Raw genomic sequence first — 24123 nt, forward strand, 5'->3', positions numbered from 1 at the left:
GTGAGGAAGAGTGTAAAAATATGTCTAGGGAAAATAAACTGAAACTTTGCAAATCATGAGCTAGGAAATGTGTTAAAGTAGATACAGAACTCCAGACTGAAAACAGATGAATGTCAGAAGAAGAACATCTGCTTTGAAAAAAGTTGGCAGCAGATCAGCTGAACCTGATGTCTTTTGTAACCTCTGCTCTTTTGTTTATACTTTTCCTTATTCATTTGGTATTTTTATGGCTGTAGCTAATATGGAAGATTTCTTAAGGACAGTAGGATAAAGCTGTGAATACTTCACACAGGAAAAGTATAGTTTATCATCTATAACCAGGAAACAGGGGAAAAAAGAATTAGCAAATCTATCAACTCCTTCAAAGTAGAATATGTGAAACAAATGATGTATTGCAACTGGCACTGCAGACAATTGCTTAGGGATTAGATCTAGTTACTATTTCTTCTGAGACATTGATTCTGTTCAGATGTCTTCTTAATGATAGTGCTATTTATCAAAGCTGGCTATTTAAGAGTGGTGACAATCTGTATATCTTCTTGTCTTTAATTTCTTTAAATAAACCTACTCTTCTCTGGGAGGTGAAACTCGGCCAAAAATTACACTAATGTTGCTCTATGAGTCAGTTACTATATATCATCATCTGAGGACAGGTTCTTTATGTCTGAATATCCAAAAATAACACACAGGCAAGGCCTCAGTTCAGAAAAATGCATTTATTTATGTATTATTGACTGTCTCCTTCTTAAAGATATGGACATATAAGTGCTTTGCTGAATGGATATATAGATGGAATTAAAGAAATCTCAAGTCTCTCCCCCTTTTGACTTTTGAATATGATTATAAGGTTTTGACTGACTAAGATTAGGGTCTTGACTGCAGAGGGAGCGAGTGCCCAGAATTGGCAGTCGTTCCATAAGGAACTTGAATTGCTCAGCAGAGAAACTTGGATTTGTGTTTGCAGTATGTATACTTTGGAATATAACATTTAGGCAGTACAGGATTTTTCATTTGAACTACTGAAGTGAACTCCCAGATGTCAGAGCAATGACAAACAAGGGAAACTAGAATTGTCTTGTTAAGGTCTGTACTAATATAATTCACAGAAAACTATAAGTATTTGAGCATCTTGACTACTGCATTCCTATAGGTTCATGCTTCAACTAAATGGTACTGAATCAAAGCCCTGGTATAAAAGAACATTTTAGAAAACAATTTCAAATAAAGCACCCACAAAAAACCAATTTCAAATAAAACACTGACCAAAAAGTATTACCGCGCCTGAGTGGGTGCAGCTGGTGAGAGAGAGACGGTGAATCTTGTATCTTGATCAGAAGGCTTGATTTGTTAATATATGATATATAATACATTATTACTATACTAAATAGAATATAGAGAGAGGTTTTGCAGAGCAGCTAGGCTAGGCTAGGAAGAGAATAGAAAGAATCCATAACAAAGTTGTGTCCAGGGACTCAGTCCCCTGGCTTGCACTGATGATTGGCCCTTAATTATAAACATAGAAAATGAGCCAATCAAGGTGAATCCTATTGCATTCCACAGCAGCTGATAATAATTGTTTACCTTGTCTTCGGAGGCCTCTGGCCTCCTGAAGACACAGAAATCCGAAAGAAAGGATTTCTGTGGAGAAATGTCTGCGACATCTCACCTTTCTAAATTGTATAAAAATAAAAGAAAAATGCTGATGTGGAATGAACAGGAAATTCCTTCACCTATAAAATATAGAATACTCACAAATCACTAAAACAATCCTACAATATAAGAAAAATGCAAAATACAATGTAAAGAGAAGTTGAGTCCATGCAGCTGAGTTTCAGGAACAGTCCAAGAGCCGAAGGTGTTTCCCTTGGAATATCTGAGAGTCCTTTTGGTCCTGAAACAGACTTCTGCAAAAGAGTTCCATCAATAGTTATCAAAAACCATTGACAGTCTTAATACAATTTTAAACAATTTGTACAATTTTGAAATGTCCTTTCTGCTGGCCTTTCAGTGCTTCAGCGCTTCAGAGCTGCTGCCCAGTATATTCAATCTTTTTTATTTAATTTTTAAATGTTTTTGTTTTTTTTTTTTTTTTTTTGATCGAAAAGCAAAAGAGCAGCAGCCGGGCAGAGCAGTGCCAGAGAAGGAAAGGCCCTGGGGGCCCTGGCCCATGCTGGACCAGGTACCCCAAAACTGGCTCACAAAAGGGGGGGACCCGGACCGGTAGGACAAACCAGAATCCCCAAAAACATAAGGAGGCCAAGTGATGGCCCTGGCCCAGGAATTTCCTGAGCCAAACGGCCCAGGCCAAACCCATAAGGAAGGCTCTGCATTCCCGCAGACCTGAACCCTGCTGCCAGCACAATGGCAGCACAGGTAGTGAGATGCTATTTCCCCTAAACCACTGAGGCATGCCAGCAGCAGGGAAATAGAAGCCTTCCCCAGCAATCCCATAGAAGCCTTCCCCAGCAATCCCATCTGGGGTCTGGAGATGTTTGTTTCCCACAGCAAACCAGCTATGGTCTCCTCCAACTGTGCCCTCTCCCTCTGCAATGCATTGGGTTTGTCTCTCATCCGCCCCGTGGCATCATCCCCATCCCCTCCGGGCTGGGGATCAGAGGCAGAACTCTCTGGATGCACCTGCCCCCCCATGCCACTAGGACACAAGAGAGGCGGCGGCCTCCATGGGACAATCCCCGAAAAACCACCCCCCAAACCGCCGAGAATGCTGATCTTAAAAACAGGCAGCTGGACTGCCACAACAGTCAGCTGGCGGGCAGCCCCCGCTCCACGGAAGGAGAGACCCCGCTCCAGGATGGCTGCTGGGGCAGTCTCTGACAATGGCAAAGCCGCTGGGACATCCAGTGGAAGCAGCGGGGGGGAAGCCGGAACTGGGGAGGGAACCGCGCTGAGAGTGGGATCAGCCGTGGGCTGCTCCGAGGGTCCCGCAGGTTCAACTCCATTTTCAGCCCCATCCTGAACAGGAACTGTCTCAGCTGGAGGAGGCGGGGACGCGCGGGAACACGCTGTTGCTGCGTCCCTTGGCTCTGAAAGCGGCGGCAGGCACGGCACGGGCAGCAGCGGAGCTTGGAGAAGCGGCGGAGCGTCGCTGTTGCTTAGCAACAGGTCAATCGCCGGAAGTGCTGTCTCTTCTGCCTTCTCCGACACAGGCTCTGGCGGGGGCAGGGAGGCCGGTGAAACCGCGGGTGGGACCTCCTGGAGAGGCGGAGACGGGATCTCCTGGAGTGACGGCTCTGGCAGGGACGTGGAGGAAGCCTCAGAGACCGGTGCCCCCCCCGTGTGTGAAGGCGGAGTCTGTGAGGCCGGCACTGGCTTGAGCGGCCGCTCCCATCCCCCCGGAGAGAGAGAAGGGGGGGAAGGAGAAGGCTCCATCTGAGCATGCTCCGGAGCAAGAGTAAAAAAAATTCTTCGCGCCGCGAAGTTTCGCCTCCCCCCCCGCTGTGAAGCAGGGGGGGGGAAAAAAGCCCAAAGTCATCACCCACCGGATCTTCTGCCAAAGGTGGTGGAAACGGAGCTTGGCCATAACAGTTAGAGATCCATTGAAAACAAGCTGCTCTGCGTTTCAGGACAGGGAAAAGCTTTATAAATGCTGGGTAGATAGAAGGCAACACGCGTCCCTCAATGTAGACGCGCTGGATAATGGAGTCCATGCACTCCCAGACAAAAACATCTAAAGCATATAAGACATCAGCAAAGAACCCAAAAAGCTTTGCCCATCGAAAGAATTCATAGATATCTGTTTCTGACAAAAGGAAACCGTCTTCCCTGCACCAATATTTCCAGAGGGCTATTAATTTCTCCTCTGAAGGGGAGAATTGAATCTCTTCTGGCAAGGCATGTGTTTGCCATACGAACAGCCACAAGCTACGAAGGGCTGGTTCATCAGGGATAGAAAAGTGAACAGTACCTTTTGAAAGAGTCCAGCTTGCTCTGGCCAGCTCCACAGGTCTGCTGCTCTTTTCCATCATCTTTCCTGATGGTTTTCCAGAAGAAAGGTTCTCTTTGTGGTCAGCCTTGGCTGTGAACTCTGTCCAAATCAGGATCTTCAGTTCTTCAGCTCCTGGCTTGAATCCACTTTCTGAGGTCACTTCAAAGCAACCCTCAAATGTACACATACAGGATTTTTACCCAGTGCAGCAATTTTGCTCCTCTGGTCTTATCAGATTAATCTTTGCTCTTACACGAGGGGTCACCAGATATTACCGCGCCTGAGTGGGTGCAGCTGGTGAGAGAGAGACGGTGAATCTTGTATCTTGATCAGAAGGCTTGATTTATTAATATATGATATATAATACATTATTACTATACTAAATAGAATATAGAGAGAGGTTTTGCAGAGCAGCTAGGCTAGGCTAGGAAGAGAATAGAAAGAATCCATAACAAAGTTGTGTCCAGGGACTCAGTCCCCTGGCTTGCACTGATGATTGGCCCTTAATTATAAACATAGAAAATGAGCCAATCAAGGTGAATCCTATTGCATTCCACAGCAGCTGATAATAATTGTTTACCTTGTCTTCGGAGGCCTCTGGCCTCCTGAAGACACAGAAATCCGAAAGAAAGGATTTCTGTGGAGAAATGTCTGCAACAAAAAAGAAGTCAGTAAACTTGTTCTCAGTTTGTTCTTGAGTATTTGTGGGGAAAATAAAGATTAGGACAGAAGGCCAATTCTGCTTAAGATTGGCATAAAAAGGGGGAGAGGAAGGGAAAAGTAGTATGAGATCTGTGAAGTCGACTGAGAGTGTTTTATTTAAATGGGGAAAATTCTGAAGTATGAAATGAGAATAACGGGCAAAACTGAACAAATGCTTGAAGATAGAAGCATGGTGATGTGTTTGCAGTGTCTCTATGATCAGACATAAGTATTTATAAACAACATTTTGTCTGAAATAAGAACATTCTTTCTAGCTGCAACTAACTTCATGATCTTTTAGAAATCATTTTGCTGGAGTTTCCTTAAGGGAATGCTTCTGAAACTCTGTGTTTTGATAACAACTAGGCAGGTGGCCAACTAGGATCTCTACTCTGGATCACTGAATTGCACATCTCAGATTTGTTTCTCCATTCCCTTTCTTTCCACATTGCATCTTCTATAGAGAAGTTAGAATTGGATTTGGAGTTTTGGGGGATTTGTATTGTTTTCTGCAAAACATAGCATCTCATGGTGAAACCTCAGAATGTTTTAAGAGTAAAGGTTGGGTAATTAAGTGCTTTGAAGAAAAGGGTGTGCTACAAGGTATGTAATTTTTCTTTAAAGTAGGATGAGAATACAGTGTTTCAAAAATATTTGCTGACTTCTGAAACACAAATTACAAAATCATTGAATCTCCCATTGCAGCTACATGAGCAATACTTCTAATCAAGCTTCAGCAGCCTTAGGGAAGTCAATTCACTGACACAACTCCACCAGCACCTCTGGAAAGAGTCCTAGGTTATTAAAGTTTGCAGGCTGGTGCAGAACTTCACCCATCCTAAGAGGCAGAAAATCACAGTGGATCATTTCAGTACAAGTAAAAAGAGGGAAGAAACTTTGTGTTTTCATTTAGTGAAACAATAAAGAATGAAGACATGGCAGAAGCTTCTTTCTTCACTTCTTGGATATGTGTGAGGACAGGTAAGGGCTGTGAAACTTCATTTCACAGTAGGGTGAAAAGCACACTATTGCCCTAAGGATGCTTGTTTTTATTAATCTTCAAGAACACTTTCAATAGAGAAACTTTTGAAGTTTCAGAACCAGATTATTTTAGGTTGGAATTCATGCAGAATTGCTTTGCACTATTTCAGGTATAGTATTACAAAGAACTATTTTTACATTATTCTAAAGAGATAGGAAAACATACTGAGGGAAACTGAGGGAAACTGGATGGCCATACAGCATAAACCAACACTATTCCTTTGATTTCATTTTACCTAAAACTAACACAACTGAAGAGCTAACACAGTGAGAAAAAGTAACTTGCCTCCAGTCATAGCCATGTAATAGAACCAGGAATAAAACCACAATTTCTGACTCCCAATCACAGGTAAATTAGCTATTACTTCCTACAGCATGCATCTACATTATCCTTGAGGACAACCTCAAAGCCAAATTCAAAACTCTCCATGTTATCTAGATGTTGCAATGCCCATGAGGCTTCCCTCAGAGTGATCCACCTGGTGTGCCAAGAACTAAAAATCTCCATTTTGCTTAGATCTCAGGGTACTCATAAGGGAACAAGTCAAAGCTGTCTCCTATGAAGACCCATGGGGGAAAAAAACCCACAGGCAAACTGCAATAAAAATTCAAGACCAAAGACAGGCAAAAAAAGCTGTTTTCTTCACCCAAATCATGAGGTCAGAGATCTGGTATTGCAGAACACATTAAAGGCAGACATAATTTTTCCCCTTGAAAAATAAAAATTTAATGGAACTACATCCAAAGCTATTATTAACTAGAGCAAGCTGCACTGCAACTGACAGTGCAGAGTGTTGCAGATCAGGGTGAGTCTGATGACACACTAGGTGATAACAACGAGCCAGTTTTTCAGGATATGCCAAAGGGTCTTGATTTTTCTGCCTAAAGGTGCTGTATCTGAAGTTCTTACACATTATGACTCTGAAGGAGCTTGCAAGTGCTGGAGCAGGAAGTGGGAGGAGGTATCAGCAACACCTGGGCTAACAACAGCCCTGTGATCCAGCAGGAACAGGATGCCAGCTTCTGTCGGGATGGCAACGCAGATAATGCAGGTGCTTGGATTTGGGTATTCCAAAGCATCTCTCCTCACCACAGGGCTGCCTTGCCTCATGGAACAATATCCCCCTAATGCTTTAGGAGAGCAGTGATCAGCACTTCTGACATCAGCTGGGACCAGGATAGGTAAGCATTGCTTCAGAGATAGTGCTGATCTGCGGAAAAAAGGCTCTGAAGATGGTCTTCCACGTCTGTAAATTGTTATCTCATCACTTATCATCAGGAGATAGCAGCCACAGTAGATATGCACGACGAAAGCTTGTCACTGCACCAGTGCTGCTTGTGTGGTGTTTATAAGAGGATATCCAGCATTTTTGCCACCCTTAGAAAGGCTGCAGCCAGCACAAGCAGTGGCTGCAGGGCCAGTGAGTGGGCTATAACCATGGCACTGCTTGTCCTGTGATGGTTCCTGACCTCCTCTCTGAACATCTGCTGGAGCTCCTGTGCACTGAGGGAAAGCAAAGTCAAGAGGTGCAGTGAAGAGGTGCAGACAGCTCATGTATAAAGCAACACGATAAATCATTTGGTGTATATGATACAAGTATATAAAGCATAGCTTGAGCATTATGAATATTAGATATATTAAGAACAGAGCAGAGGTACAAACCCCTTTATTTGGCTTGACTGTTTCTTCCACAAATAATTTTTCCCAAGATTTGGTTGTATTTAAGAAACATCTCCAGAAATTTATTACTTCTATCAACTGACAATCTTTTATAGCTTTGACCCAGTTAAGCACTGGCTATGAATAGCAGCCCTGGACTTTGTTCTGCTTCCCAAAAAATTCTTAAAGAGGAATCTAAGAGCCTGAGATCCTCATGTGGTGAAAAGAGAAGGATAAACCCACTAAATGTTTCTCAAGGAAGATTCTGTCTAAATTTAGAAAAATTTAGGCAATTAATTGGGAAGAAAGCATCTTCCTCTGCAGGACTTCCTCTCCAGAGACGCCTCTGGTTTTTCATGGAAATCACAAGTGCTTCTTCCAGAAAAGCCTTTTAGATACCTAAAGAGTGAGTAAAAGTTGGGTCCCCAGTTTCAGCAATTTCCTATCTCAGTAATTTCAGTGATTAGAATAAAGCCTCTAGAGAGGAACTTAATGGATTTCAGACCACTTGTGCTTGAATGCCTTGCTAGGTTAGTGACCACAAGAGAAAGTGTGAGCTGATGATCAAAAAGTGTAAAAGTGAAGTGTCACCTTAGGTAAGTTGTTTCTGACTCTGGTCTGTTCTGTGCTTTATACAAATCACAATATTATCCTCATTTTATGTAAGGAGTAAAAATCATTATCAGCTTTTGGAAAAATATTGAACAATGGAAACAACAGCTGTTGCTATTATTACACACATCTGGCCAAATTTTGAGGAGCCATAAAATAGGAAGTAGCAGATAGTTCAGGCTGACAGACTCCACAGTGAAAAGTAGTGTCATAAATGCAAAATGCAATGCCTAAGCTTTAGAATGTTAGATTGGCAATAATTAACCTTACTTCTCTTTTTCATATGTATGAAAGAAAGATCAAAGACCTCTAATAAACCATCAGGACTTGCTTTTGCTTAAAATCCAGAGAAATAAGAGGCGCTTTCTCTGAAGAGCTTTGTTCTTAAAGCACCATTGAAACTGAAGGGGTTATTTTAGTTCAGCACAGCCCACCCATACATTTTATTTCAATATAAGCATTTCCAGTTTTACCACAAAAGCTACAAATGGAGTCTTATCAAAAAACTTTCTGGTGATAGAAGGTTGTATGTCAGAAGAATGCAAATTAATGTTGAAAGAGAAGTAAGCAGCCTGGATAATTTTCTTTTACTTATAACAGTTGGAAGTGGAAATTAGAGAAAGAGAGAAATATACGGTTTTTTCATGTTTTTTCCAGCAGTGTATACCTGAAAGTCAGTTCATTATCTGCACCATACTTCTTTGTACGTGCATCAGCTCTTCTCCATCTCAGTTACCAGAACATTAAAGTCCTGCCTGGACAGGTGACACTAACCAATAATTAAACTCCGTCCAGCCAGCAACAGAATTACATTCTGCACCACCTTTTGTAGGTTTCTCGAGCATTTCTGGAAATATTTCTTGCCATCTCGAGGAGCAGAGCGCTCCTTGCCGGCGCACAGTGCGCCGTGCCACCAGCAGAAGGCTCCCTATCCCAGCGAGTGCGGCGGGAGCATCATTCCCGAGCGGCGCAGGGCAGGGAGCGGGGACGAGCCGGGACAAGGAGGAGGCTGCAGCCCACCCACGGCAGCGGAACGAGGGATCCCCGCCGGACCCTCCATCGCTCCCGCGCTCGGCTGCCCACTGCCCATTATCCACTGATTGTTTGCTTTTGTTCTAACGCTTAAGGCAAACGGGACCAGCACATTGCCTCCTTCTACTTTTGCGTTTTATAAATGAATTCACGGTTACTCGGTGTGCAGATATTTGCATGAGTCCCCCAGTTGACAGGCTCGTATCACTTTCATCTGCGCATGTGGTATGCCCAAAGTATGGGGTATGCGTGGATGGGAACTTCAGCGACATCTTCAATACGGCTGATTACCCTAAAATCCATCCTGCTTGATATTTGTATGTTTTATTAGCCGCTGAAGTACAGAGGGCTGAATCAATCTCTGCGCCAAAAGTTAACTTAGCCTCAGATCACTGAATATTTCGTCGTACATTTCTTCTGCCTTTCCTCTGCACTGCAAGGGAGAAAGTCACAGCAGCCTTGAGGATTTCCCTGCTGGCCAGGGCTACACAGGACCCTCCAGCAATCCTCAGAGCTGCGACCTGCAGCAGCACAGAGAATGTCTGTCCATACACTGCCATGACCCACAAGCCTCCCCCTCCCTCTGCGGAAGCGCAGTGGTGACCACTTCAAATCTGCTCTAGCTAAAAAATGCCTTTACACTGAAAAACACTTCGGTGAGTTACTTATGGCAGCTTCACAGCTCATTTACGTAAAGGAGTCATGAGCCACGGATGAATCAGGCTCAAATAAAATGATTTGCAAAAGGCCACACAGTAAGCAGCAGGGAGGACGTGAGCCAGAGACTAAGAGCATGCTCTATTGTGCTTGGTGTTGCCAGTGCAAAAATCCAATGCCAGCGTGCAAAATGCACCATTTTCTCTGCTTAAATCTCGACAAAGAGATAAAAGTAGTTTCTCTCGTGTGATACAGCTGCCTAGCAAACCGACCTTCATGTCTGACTTCAGAACTTTATGAAAGACTGTAACTTCCTTTTGCAGTCAAAATTATAAAGGATCTTTAAAAGAAAACTTTCTAGCTACACTATTCTCTCTTCTTGGGAGGAAACTTAAATGCAGTGAAGACTTTGAAGTGAGCCTTGGGTTTGCTACAATGGACTAACCTGATTAGAAATCATGCAAACTCTTGCTGCTCTTCAGCTGCATTCCCCCACAGGCTGTATTACAGCTCTCTAACCAGTCCCACAGCATTGAATGATGTCATGGGATCTGCAGCTCAGCGAGATGAAAGGGATAAAGCGGAACCCGCTGGCACTGGGGAAAGCTTCCAACACACAATCCACAACACAGCTTGGGAACTCAAAAGCTACAGATCCAGCCACTCAACCCCAAGCATTTCAGAGTCGTGCGCATTCTCCCAGCACAAGCAAGGAGAGGGGGAAGAGAGCCAGTGCAGAGCACTGAAAGGCAGAATTTGAGTGCAGCTACCTGCTGGAAAAGGAGCTCTTTTTCCTCGCCAAAGCACTGCCTTTGATGTACGGCAACTGATCACTGATCAGATTACAGGCATTTGGTCTCAGTGCTCGTCTGCCTTTGATCTGCATGGTTAATTTTATTTTCCCGGATTTGGAGTTTCGTCTGGGCTTGTGCTGACATACTTTTTTGTTTTTCTTTTCTTTTTCTTTCTTTCTTTTTTTTTTTTTTTTAAGGAGGTAAAAGCACTTAATACAGAAGCTCCGGCGGTGTGAAATTAAGCTGCAGAAACTCTGGCACTGGAAAACTTCATCAGATAACAGGTACTGAATTTTGGGGTTGTTTCTCAGTTTTCTGTTGCAAGAATTTAAGGAATTATAAAGTTCACATAACCAATATTACTACACATCATTGTGTGTACAAAGTTCAAAAGATTGTTTGTAATTTATGCAGCATTTAGTTTGCAGCTCTTGGGCAGAATTATATAGAGAACAGACTATCTAGGATAATAGATTGAAAAACTGAAGCAAACCCAGTCTTTTTTAATGCTTTGCGGGTACATAAGGTTTTGGGTTGCACTGGTCATTCATACCATCTATAGTTTTGTAAATTTGTATTTGAATACGTGTATTACATGACTCAGGGGAGTACTTATTTTCTGAGGAAAGACCAACCATAACCCCTACACACTGTAATACTTTGTTTGCTCTCAGTGCATTTATTAAACTGTGCCTTCTTCAGACAACACTTTTAAGCCCAATAGTTCCATACTTGAGATGAAAAAAAGTCTCCACTTCCACAAGTATTTAGAACTAAATTTATAAGCATAACATCCCTATCCACAAAAGGAAATGGTTTTATTTTAAGTTTGAAGGGATTATAGTTCAGCTGTACCATATGAAATATTGAAAATAAAAGTAATCTTCTGACCTGATGATAGAAGTTTCCTCTAAGGCATTTTAATAAATATATTAAAGAAATCTTAGGTTTGTCTAGAGCCAACAGCTAGTTTTGCTGAATTTCATAGAAGTTTTGCTGCATTTCAGTGATGCAATTTCCACTCACAGTGTTTTGTATTCTGTTCCTCAAACTCTTATTTATGAAAAGTATTGTGTTGAAGAAATTTTGAGACATCTACTCCATAAATTCATTCTAAGGGAACAATCTTTTGAAGGTTTAGGATTATTCACACATTTGCAGTTTTAAAGGGCCAGATCTTTGTGCAGGTTTGGGCCAAATCCATGAGTGTTCTGTGCCTGCAGCTGGAGTCAGACTGTTAAAATAAGACTCAAACTCCTTCTGTAGTATTTAAATATAATTTAGATTTTCAGAAGAACTTAGAACCCATAATTGGGACCAGACTTGTGAACATTCCAGATACTGAGGTCTTTGAAGATCTAGTCTTAATGGTGGGTAGTAATACTGACTTATATAGTCTTAGGTCTAAATTTAGGTGTATATAAATTTTAAATACATTTATTAAGAAATTGCAACTAAAAGTCAGTCAAGCATCACTTGAACACTATTCTTTAAGATGTCTACCAGTCCACAGGACCTTGAAGATATTAATATTTCAGTATGCACCATTGCAACATGCAAACCCAAATTTTAACAGGCTGCTTGCATCTGAGGAAGATCAAGTTATCAACACTTTCAGATAAATGTAGATACCTTTCATTAGTCAGTCTGCAAAGTTTGTTTCTTCTAATTAAAACAGTATTTGTATATATAAAACTTCAATTTACTGAATATCAAAAGATAATATGCCAGATACAGATTAACTAGGCCTGACTTGGAATTACTTAGTTTTCCATGCCACCAATTAATTCACATTCTTACTCAACAAGTCAATTATATTATAAGGAAAGTAATTAGCACTGTATGAATAATATGTGTATAGCTGTCAAGAAAGAATATAATTTAAGGCATAGCCAAAGCAAAATGTAGCATTTCTCCCTAAGTCGCAATGATTTGCTAAAATATGTTCCTGTAACCCTGGAAAGATGGCTCTATTTATTAATTCTATGCTTTGCTGTTGAGCTTCTCTGCCTTTCCAGTCCCCTCTTGCTTGTTGCTTGCTGTCCAATACGTACATCTATTTTCTGAGGAAAATTGTTTCTAAACTTTACCTCTGCTTGGTGTAAAGTAGAAAGGGAAGCAAATTTTAAAAAATAACACAAGGAGTCTTTTTCCTCAGAAGTAAAAATAGCTGTACAAGTCTAATGCAATTAAACTATCACTACAAGGGTCTGACCTATCACACAAATGGGTGAAGTTGCACACAGGAGAAATACTGGTTAATCAGATAGATTACACTGCTGAGTAGGATTTGTATAGATAATTATTTGCAACATTTAGGCCCTGAAAATGCATTTAAGAAACAAAGTGTTCTTAAATTTTGTAAAAAGCCCCTAGGATTTTAGGTAATCCGCCAGATATTTAAACAAAGATGGGCGTCAACCCAATTAAGCTGAAAAATATCTTTGCTCGTCTGTATGTAAGTGAGGCTGAAATGAAAGCACACTTGAACACATTCAAGCATGGTGGGAAGAGGATTTTCAGCAAATTTTGTTGTTTTAAATAGCAGTTCTCTGACAGTTTAGCCTGTCATTGATCTGACTTTTAAAGATTAAATAGTAATAATTCTTGGCACTAGTAACTTTGCTTTTACTAAGAGCTGTATAAACATTAATTAATCCTCAGGCTTAAGCCTTCAGAAACAAAAAATTCACAATGCTTTTTCAAGCAGATCTGACTAGGAAACTCCCAAGTGTATGATTTTTTTATTAAAATAGCTTGAGCAATTTCTGATTATAAATAGATCCATTTTCAAACAGTGTGCCTTAGATAACATCATAAACATATTTTAAGGTTTGTAATAGTTAAGATTATCAAAAGACATTGCACAGTTATACTGACATCAGTTTCCAACAGCTGTCATAACAAGAGTAGATCTATCTCACAGTTGACTGGGGGAACTGTGTTAGCATTTGAGATATGGAGATAACAACTTCCTATTGCTGTACAATTTCTGCTTCCACATCAGATATGTCACGCAACTTAGTCTTATCAAAGGGGTCAGCTGAAACTGCTTTCCAAGTATTTCTTTTTTGCTTTCTCTGTTATAGTGAGAATCTCTGTACTAGTTTGAACAATTCACTTCTTCAATTTCCTGAGAAGCATCATGATTTAAAACAATGTAAACTCTACAATTTTCAATACCTTTCAATGATGAATGGAACTAACTCATCCATTTTACATTTAGAGGAAAGATTTTACATGCTACAACAAGGACTTAAATGTTTAAGTTTCAGTGTTACAGACAACACGTTGCTCTGAGTTCATTAGCATAGTAACCCACTGTCTGATGAAAGTCTTAATGTTTCTTTATATGGTAATCCTGAGTGTTTAGTCAACACTTCAAGAACTCTGAGATATTTTAATACCTTTGTCTAACTATACTGCTTTAAAACAAGTATCTGAAACACACATGATGATTCTACTAAGAAGAACTCACGCAACAGTTTCACTGGTGGCTCCAGAAAACAGATAACACACAAAAGATTGTCAGTAAATAGTGAGACAGTGTGCAGTGCTCAGTGGTGTGCAGCAGCTGCTATTCACAACAGATGCGCTGCTGTTGCGCCGCAGCATGCCATTCCTGGCTGAAATTCCAGCCCCTTGCAGAGCTCCTCCTGGCAAGGGTCCTGAAGCAAAGCTCTTCTTTGAAGGCCCTTCAGAAGAGAATTACATGAAAACCCCTGTACATTCAGAGTTGTTTGGGTTTTATAATTGGAAACAACTAGTTTTGCAGCAGTCATTTCTCTCTTTGCATACAACTTGCTGGATTTCAATAAGCACTCCTTGTTTTTAGAGAAGCACTTTGGCTGGTGATCTTCAAACTTTTTTGGTGAGGAGATCCAAAATTTCTGTTTATTTGAAAATGCTTTACCTCCCAGTATGTTCATTTTTTCAGAGCCTAACCCTGTTCCTTGTGTGTCCATACAGTTGTCTAGACTGTAAGTGGATCATTAACTTTTTCATTAGAAGTAAAACTAATAACCTGAAATCCTTGCAGCAGCAGTACTTTTACCAAGGTCTTCAAGACTAGTTTCACCAATGTTGGAGCATCACTAACTTCAGGAAAGCTCCTAATTTGTGTCACAGTAAGTGGCAGTAACACCCAGCCTAGTGACTATGAATAATTTACTGTCCTTGAAGGGCTGGATTTCTCCATTTCTTCATGGATACTTGCATTTGGTATTGGCACTGTGCTTACAGCTGGGTAACTTATTACCTGCAGAATGGATAGAATATTTCAGGCTCTGAGCTAGCAGGAAGAAAAAGCTACTCAAGAAAGGAGAATTTGCAGTGTGTTATCAGAAAGCCTCTGTCATGCTTTTTGGGCAGGAGAGGTGGAAAGGGCTTTGCTGAATTACAAGGATTCATTGTACACTCACCTGAACAGTGGCCAAGAGCCAGTACCTTTAGAACATCCCAGCAGCCACAAACAAGCCTGAGCTCCCTCTGATGGGGATCAGCAACGCCAAGGCTGCAGTCCCAACACTGGGCAGCATCTGGAAGCAGCGGTGGGCACAGGAGTGCGCTGCTATCCTGTCCTCCTGGTGGGATAAAAGGGACACCAGCCCCTCACTTGCAATTCATCCTGGCTTTGCACCAGTGGTAGGGGGCACACTCCCCCACTCACCCCCTCCCAGCATGGACGCACGGCGCCATCCATCCATCCATCCGTCCATCCATCCATCCATCCATCCGTCATCCATCCATCCATCCATCCATCCATCCATCCATCCATCCATCCATCCATCCATCCATCCATCTGTCATCCATCCATCCATCCATCCATCCATCCATCCATCCATCCATCCATTGGCTGTCCGCGCTCAGCTGACAGCCCGGGGCGGGGCGGCGTTGCCGGGGTGACGGGGCGCCCGTCGCGGGCGGGCGGCGGCGGAGGCGCTGCGGGCCGGCCGTGGCAGGTGGGTGCGTGCGGCAGCCGGGCCGCGGGGGAAGCGGCGGCTCCGCCGGGGCACCGGGGGCTTGGCCGGGCACCGCCGCCCCGCCTGGCACCGAGCCGCCCGCCCGCTCGCCCCTGGGGCCCGCGGCGGGCTCGGTGAGGGCAGCGGGCTCGGTGAGGGCAGCGAGCCCCGCGGAGAGCGCCGGCTAAGGGGCGGCGGGGCCGCGGGCAGGGCTCGGCCGGGCCCTGCATCCCCGCGGCCGCTCCGGCTCCGGCGCTCCGAGCCGCCCGCGCGGTGGGTGCGCGGTGGGTACGCGGGGCACGGCGCAGCCACGGAGCTGCTGCTGGTGGTGGTGGTGGTGGTGGGTTCTGCAGGTCTCGACAGCCCTGGAGTGGCTGCTCCACGCCCCGGAGCGCGGCGAACAAAAAGCCCTTGAGAGCCGGGCTTTCATGTTCGCGAGCGCTTCTCGTGTCTGCGGCATTAATAAGCTGCTGTTTGCTTCAAACAATGTTAGAGCTGGAGTTGGAGGAGTAGGAGCTCCCCACTTTTTCTTTTGGCTGGTAAGAGGTTTAAAAGCTCCAATTACAGTTCGGTTTATTGAAAAGGTTTTGATTGTTTGACTTCCTTTCCTGTCCCTGTTTAATCTGACCTTGGACCAAAAGCTTTACCTGATATTTGTGAAAAGTCTAAATACTTATTTACCACCTTTATATTTACAACTACTTTAGAAGGATGCTTTTATCAAGTTTACAAAGTGGTCCAGTAGCATTTAATATGAGTAATGGCAAATTGACTCAGTCTGTAGGTAGGTTTCTTAACTACTGCATAATCTCTTTCAAGCACACCTTCACCATCAGGTGTAAAGCCAGTTACTTAGGTACTTAGGTGTGTTACCTGGGAGCTTGTTACTGTAAGACAAGAGGGTTGGGTTTTTGGTGTGGGTTTTTCTGTTGTTGTTTTTGGTTGGTTGATTTGTTGGGGGAGTTTTTTTGTTTGTTTCTTTTCGACCTAGAAGTAAGCTTCTTTATTAGTTTACTAGTAAGATGCTTAAAATGTCAGTTAAGGAGGTAATAAGTCACTTTTTCTCACTTTCAACAACTTGCAATCCTAGTAAAAGAGAATGGTGTGAATGAAAGTAACTCATGTCTGTGGTAGTTAAGACATCGCATGCCATCCAAAATTGCTCAAGGCTGACTTGATAAATGTAGCATATTGGCATTGCACCATTGTAAGGTATATTAACCAGCCCAATGCTTTCTAATTCATGATCCTTAAAAATTACTTTGAAAAAGAACTATTCGTATATTTTGGTGTGAAGTATGAATATAATACTGGCATTCTCAATGTATTACTTATTCACATATCTGAGTACAAAAGTAAAAATTCATCTTGACACTGAGCTTTCATCTAGCAAACCAGTGTCTCCTAGAACTTAAGATGGGTGAGATGTGTTAAACAGAAGAAGCAGCATTCTTTTCACCACAGTTTTGATGTTGTGTGAGTAGGCTCATCAGCTTTGGTGAGAGTGGGAGTTCTTGTGTGAATCACAGGCTCTGATCCTCTAAAATGCTTTGTTTATGTGTAGGAAAAATGTTGCCACATTGCACCTTTGTTAACACTATTTCAGTCTAATATCTAATTAATGATAAGCTGGATATGTTGAAGAACACAAATGATAAACTGCTTTATCACCATTATTCCTGTAAAGACAAGTACTTCAATTAACGTAACTTGAAGTGTGTGGTACTCAGAAGCAGCACAAATATTTCCTGGCTGTGTCTTATGGGCCTTTCTTCTCATTTCCCTCAGCCCCAAAAATACATCTAAGTGGTTTTGATCACCAGCAAGGTTCTAACTTTAATCTATTACCTCTGTCTTTACAAAATTAGAAATAAATCCATAGCAGCCTAATGTTGTATATTTCATGGTATGGCAGGATTGTAAATTACAGATCTTTTCAATGTGATATTTAATGTGACGAATGTGTCCTAACTGACAGTATGGAGTTTTTTCCTCCACATTTCTTGGAAAACTTGGAGCAAATGTGGTCAGGCAAGACCTCATTTACTTCATAAAGTGGAAGACTACAAGGGTTGTGGGCAGGGTGTAAGGGGAAGGTGTCCTAGACCTGTGAGACAGAAATAACAATGTGCAGCTCTGTAGTGGAAGTTCTTGTCCCTAACTTGCTCCCTTGCTTTGTCTTTGTCATTGCAGCAGCATGAGTACTTTCCCTTCTCTTGTTTCCTTCCCCTGGGGCACTGACTCTGCTGAAGCCATCTGCCACTCCTTGTTTTATTGCGCGCAGTTGACAGCTGCGGGTGGGAAGTAGGTGGTTAGAAAGGAGCTGAGACCCTGTTTGTTGGATACCAGAGACCTCTGTTGGCAAGATAAAATGATTATATTTTCAGTCCTCTTTCTCACCCAGAACTTGTCAGAGTACTCTGCTAGTGTTATAGAGTGTGTGAAAAGTGGTCATCAAGTAAAAATATCAAATCAAATACAGGAAATTTCAGAGACCTGGTTGTGCATTAACTGAGAATTCACAACTTCAAGTTAAGTCAATGTGAAGTTGGAAGTCTTCACCATTTTTAAAGTTTCCCTTAGAAGATGGATGATGTTAACTTCAAAGTTTGGATGCTTCTGTGTCTGAGAAACCTGCTAGTCGGCCATCATTTAGTCATGCTGCTTTGGTTCTTGAGGTGGTGTGTCTTTCATGGGGAAATTTGAAGTGTTTTGGAGAGAAAAAAGACATATTTTTCTGACATGGACTTTGAAATAAAATGATGAGTACTATTCAAGCAAGCTGGTAAATGTAGGAGTAAATTTTAGAGGGCCATGGATTCTATAACCTTCAAAGGCTGGAAGTTCTTACTTCCACAATACATTTATTACATGTTTGATATTGCCCTCTTTATATATATGCATAGTAGCCCCCAAATGACCTTAAAATTATGCAACTACATTTCCTAATGCAAGTTCCCTCTCCTGAGTTCAGTACATTACCAGTAATGATTGCTTTTCCCTGAGTATTTTAGGCAAGCACATTATTGTTAACCTAATAAGATGTATTTGGAATGATTTAGTGACCTCAAAAAACTCTGTCCACAGACTTCTTTCTTCTAATAAAACTGAGTATAACTGAACTCAGTTTAATATCAGTATCTGGACAAGAGCAAATAGTCTTTAAAGGTATGGAACCTCTGTTTGCTCACACGTGTTTTAGAGGCAAAAATCTTCTAATAACCTCTTACTTGAAAGCATGAGGTGAATGACTAGTGTCCAACAGACATCAGTATAATGCCACTTGATGTCATAAGAGAAGAAATTCGCCCAATGGCAGCCTATTATTAAGTGCTGCAGTCTCTGCTTTTCAAGCAGGGCTTTTTACCAAACTGGAGATTGAAGCAGGAAACATGTAGCTGACACAGTTATCTCTCCTCTGGGACTTGCACTCAATACATTGAGTTATTAAGGTGCCTTTCAATTTTTTTTATCAAAACGTTGTCATGAAAGAAGCATCTTATTTTATTTGTCCTCTTAACAACTGTTATTTCTTGTACACTGGCTCATTTCTCTCTCACGTTAGTCAGTGTAGAGTCTTTGGTGTTGTTTTGGCAGGAGTGGTGACAATGGATGCAATGATGGCACGATAGAGTACCACAGGCATTCATACACGTCTGCTGAAATTATTTAAATGTGTTTTCGTGCTGCTGAAGTGCTCTGAAGTTTAAGGTCCATACACCTGCAAGCCTCTTTTGGAATCTTTATTGATCATAGAAGACTTGTTATATAGAAGATATATTATAGGCTTAAAGCTGTAAAATCTCATGAAACTTGTAATGATCAGTCAAAAAACTGAACCTTAGTCAAGCATTGGGTAAGTTGGAGAAGTCCTTGCTAGTTTGATGCCAGTAATAAAACACTTGATTTTAAAAATTTACTCTGGGTTGTGGAACTCCTGGTGATTGGACTTGCCAAGACTGTTATAAAGGCAGTAGTTTTTCTTTTAAATAAAGAATATTTCACAGCTGCAATCAAATTTCACACCTAAGTGTACAAAATGTATTGTGGTACAGGATGGTTTGCCATGTGCTTTTTATGCTCTAAAAGTCTTTGAGATACTTGCTATAAGAAGATCATCTTATAACAGATAGGGCAATTCCAAAACTGAAATACAAGATTCAGCATGACCAGCAAGATTTTTAATATTGCTTTTTGTTCTGTACTGGCATTTAATTTTTATTCCATTGTGACTCCAGAATACTAAAAGATGAAAATATGTAATTAGCTTTGTTTCAGTATTGATTTTGAAGTTGTATATATACTGGTTTTTAATATTAAATCTTCAAGTTATTGTGTATTAGAGAAAAGGTATAATATACCTGGATTACATTAAGCTAATGTAGTTTTATTGTAGATAATTAGTCTGCAGGGCAGTTAATTGGGCTGTCCTAATTTGCTTTATTTTTTCTGTGCTTCAGGCGGCTTGCAGAGAAAAAATAGGCTCTTAGATTATGTTACAGCTCCACATTTTAGATCATTAGGCTTATTACAGCTCAGCAGTAGTTTTTGTATTGAAAATTCAATGTGAAACTTGACACAAAAATATACAATTTTTACAATTGTCAGTTTCTTTTTGATATGTTACACATCTACTTTCAGAAGCAAAAGTAAATATTGAAACTTAAAATGAAACTTACTTTTAACCTTAGGAAGAATTCTGGTTTTGAAGTTTTGGTAGTATTCTATAGATGGTCATAATTGCATTAGAATTATGGTTTAGCTATTTTTTAATTATTAAGGAATCATATGACTTGGAATAATCACTTGTCATTCAAATCTAAGAAATTCAATTATGTTTACAACTTTATTTCCCTTTCACACTTCTGTAAAGTTTTAAGTCCTATAGCAACTAAGAAAGCACATGAAGTATTTATTTTTTCCACTAAACAGAATTACGTGAAATAAAAAAGTTAATGGGGATTTTCCTGCCAAGTCCCATTAATTTCAGCATGATTCTTTGGATCAGTATTTAACCAGTTTATTTAATTTAACTCTTAGACTTCTAGCTTTTCTGTCTTGTCTTCTCTGAATCACGTGAAGTCAAGCTTGTTTTACAGGACTGCTTTTCTGTAATGCAGTGTAGCCTTATTTATTGTATGATGATTCTAAGTTATTTTTTCATTTCTTCATATATTACTCTTGAATTTCTGTAGCATTCCAAAGAGAATGAACAGCAAAATTGAACAGGATCAAAATTAAGACTTGATAATTATTTCAAGGTTACTGAGGTGCAAAGTGTCACAATTTGTCTCTTATCTAATCTGGTTTTACTTAAAAGATTTGGTTACTTGTTGGCCAGTACATGATATAATGTATGGTGTGTGTATTTACCCATTTTCTATGTTTCTAAAAACAGATGAGAAACGTTTCTTGAAATTTCTGAGTTCTCTTAACAATATTTTTACTGTCTCTGTCCACCGTTTGCTCTTTGCTATTACTAGAAATTGTTTTGTTCGTGCATCCCTGATTTTTTTTCAGCATTAGAATTGTCAGCTTCCCATGACTTCAGAACTTTTAAAATTTGTTGACTTTCCTTTTTCATTTTTCTATTTGTCCTACAGTGCTTTTTACATGAAGTTGTGTTTTGGTCATCCAGAATTTTTTCTGAGATTTTGCCATTTAATGTTTCTTGCATAATTTTTTTCCCTCAGCCTTAAAAAAGAAACCTATGTCAAATACTATATCTGTATGTATTCACATTCCTTGAAACCACGTCTCCTTTTTTACCTATGCTGACATGCATTTAATCTGGTAATTGTCATTGGCCCATAGACCATTGCCATCACTAAGTGAGAAATAACCATAAAAATGTCATGTTGGCTTTCCTGTGGAGTGCTGTCTGACACATCTCTACCTGCTCTGTTCTTTCTAGTAGACTTTTCCTCTTTTTACACTTCAAGATACAGCTTCTCTTAAAAATATCAATAGTAACTGAAGCATACTTTCTTCTTATTGATTAGAATTTGTTAACTAGGGTATTCATGCAGTAAAATGTGGAATTGAGTGTTTATTATAGTTTTTGTTCATTCTGGTTGTATATTTTTGAAAGCATATTATGCTTGCAGTAGTTCCATGTTGGAAAGCATTTTGTGATTATTCTTAATATTTTTCTCTGGTATTTTCCTTTTGTGTTGGCTTCCATCCTTTCATTTCAGTCTCTGCTCTTAAATGATAAAAACAACATGGTGTATTTGAAGAAATTTATTTTTGTCTGTTGATCACATACTTAGTTGAGTGTTTTACAAGCAAGAAACATATGTTAGGGATGTTAGATTAATAAATGCTGATCTTCTGTAATCTGGATTGATAGCCAGTTAAGACTCTCTTCTTTTGAGATTTAAAGCTAGAGAAACTTTGTGTTTTGTCTTCAAAAGGCATATGATTTTTAAAGCATATGTTTGTTGTTTAGCATCTTCCAGAAATCCATTTGAAAATGTTAATGGCATTGACAGATTGTATTTTGACATGCCAAGTATCATGAAGTACAATGGACACATGACTTCTGCAATTTAAACAATGTAAATATAATATTTTTTTTTCCTTTTTATATTTTTCTAGGGAGAAAGGTTTAATCTCAAGAAATGGATGGTAAAGGATTACAAAGAGATGATAAACTGAAGGTGCTTGTCATTTTACTAGCGTATTTGGTAAGTTAAAGATTAATATTTTTCCCCCATGTTGAAAAAATTGTACTGGACAAAGAAGCTGTGTCTTTTGTTTTATGCATTACTACTAACACTAAAAGTCTTCAAATGCTGCATGCAGACAATGCTTACACATTTTATTGATGTGAGCTTAAGCTTGGTCCACTAATTCATATAATTTCTGGCTCCTCCTCATACACAATTACAAAATTTTACCTTGTGAGCCTCTTCATGTATGAAGGAGTGGACTAGAACAGAAAATGTAAGTGAATATAGTGCTGTGGAGGTGATGCTGCTTCACTTCAGAGGTGGCCATCTCTTACTCCAGTGTGCTGTACATAGTTTAGATGCTTGGAGTATTCAGTTTATGGATAGATTGTGGCACAGCACGCAATTACCTTGCCTACTCAGTGTACTTAATTCTGGCTTGGTGTACAACTAAGGGTAATTAATAATTCCGAAAGTTATTTTTAAGATCAAAACATGGATTTATTTCTCAGATTTAGTATATTTTGATGAATTTACTTTTGTTTGTTTGTTTGTTTTGTTGTTGTTTTGGGTGTTTTAGCTAAGTAAGGTAATTTGCGAGACTGGAGACTGCAGAGAGCAAGAATTTAGGGACCAGACTGGAAACTGTATCCTCTGCAAACAATGTGGTCCTGGAATGGAACTCTCAAAGGTAAGGAAATCATGCTTTCTTGAATTTATTTCTGATAAGTGCATTTATGTATTTGATCTAAAATGATGGATATCTGTACTTACATTAAAATATGTACATTTTTGGCATTTGAGCCTTCTGCAGTTGTTCAAGAACCATGTTATCTGTTTCATTTTTTATAAAATGCTCAGTTCAGAAAATGATGATGCGACTAATAAAGTAGGCAATACCATCTGGATGGGCTTTCAAATGATTGTTTTAAAGGTAACAACAAAGGAGGGGAAAAACTACAAAGGGGGAAAAACCACAGTTTTTTTCCGGGAGTTAAGACTGCATAACCTTACTCTGTAGAAAAGAATGTGAAAAATTAATTTCAAACCAGTGATTAATTTCAAACCAAGTGCTGACATGGAGTGGTTTAATTTTTACAGTGCTGGCATTCACAATTGGTTCTGGATTTTGGGTGACAAAGTTTAGATATTTTATATATGACTTTTTTGTCTTAATAGAATGGGTCATACAAAAAAAAAATACAGATTAAGATTCAAATGAGAGCTAATATAGTTCCTTAGAACAGGAGGGAAATAGGTGATTGTTCTGTTTTCACTAGGTCTATGGTTGGAGCACTTTAGGAAGCCAGATTCAAGTCAGGCTTGAACAATTTCTTTGTTTTACAATTCATTAAAAATGCTATAAACCTAATTTTAATCTTTATGCCATGAAAAGTAATTGAAAAAGTTGAGGCCAGACAAATACATGATAGTATTTAGAAAGCACATAGGAAGTTTTTTTGATTTCATGGAGAAGGAAATACTATTGTGAATCTTAGGCAATTGCATTTTACTTTTATAACAATTGCAGTTCTTGCAAAAGCAAATCCCCATAAAAGTTTTTGAAGTACTAGGATTTGAGGACAGTGGAAATGAATCAACAGAGATGAATGCTGGTTGTGATTATGGGCTGGGATTCAGTAGAATAGAAAGTTCACTTGGCAAAATTTTCAACAAAATTCCAAGTCTGAATGCAAGTCACGAGGGGGATCTTAGTTGTTTTCAGTTCAGAGAAAGTAGGTGCTGTGCATGAGCAGGGATAGAGAACAATGAAGGAAAACATAGCTGAAAGGGAGGAATATGTTGGTATTCATTAACTCAGCTGCTGGAGATGAAGGGGGCAACAAAATGGGTTATGTGTCTTGGGAGATTGGATGTCTTGAGGGAGCAGGAGTGTCCTGCCAGAAACCTGAGGATGGTAAGGCAAAGAACAGTGCAGGGTGGTGTCAGGAGGGTGAGGAGACCTACCAAGACCCATGCATGTGGAAAACCCTTTCTGCAGTGTCCAGCTCTAAACCCATATCTTGCCCATTGCCGGAGTGTG

At 40.3% G+C, this 24123-nt stretch overlaps 1 protein-coding gene across 4 annotated transcripts in view; it reads left to right on the forward strand.

Annotated features, from left to right (window-relative positions):
* The first annotated feature begins 10303 nt into the window (after nt 1-10303).
* The window catches only part of TNFRSF19 (TNF receptor superfamily member 19), a 57020-nt gene continuing 43200 nt past the window's right edge, over nt 10304-24123 (forward strand). The window contains exons 1-4 of one of the 4 annotated variants that reach the window (XM_059466427.1): nt 10304-10467; nt 10642-10728; nt 22006-22094; nt 22660-22770. In XM_059466427.1, the coding sequence (XP_059322410.1) occupies nt 22029-22094; nt 22660-22770 (177 nt within the window). In that variant the 5' untranslated portion in view covers nt 10304-10467; nt 10642-10728; nt 22006-22028. Of the gene's footprint in view, nt 10729-15350; nt 15406-15834; nt 15945-22005; nt 22095-22659; nt 22771-24123 lie in introns of those variants that run through there. The other 3 variants (XM_059466428.1, XM_059466430.1, XM_059466429.1) reach the window with 3 other exon arrangements.

The sequence above is a fragment of the Ammospiza nelsoni genome, chromosome 2 (assembly GCF_027579445.1).
Source record: "Ammospiza nelsoni isolate bAmmNel1 chromosome 2, bAmmNel1.pri, whole genome shotgun sequence".
Lineage (NCBI taxonomy): Eukaryota > Metazoa > Chordata > Aves > Passeriformes > Passerellidae > Ammospiza > Ammospiza nelsoni.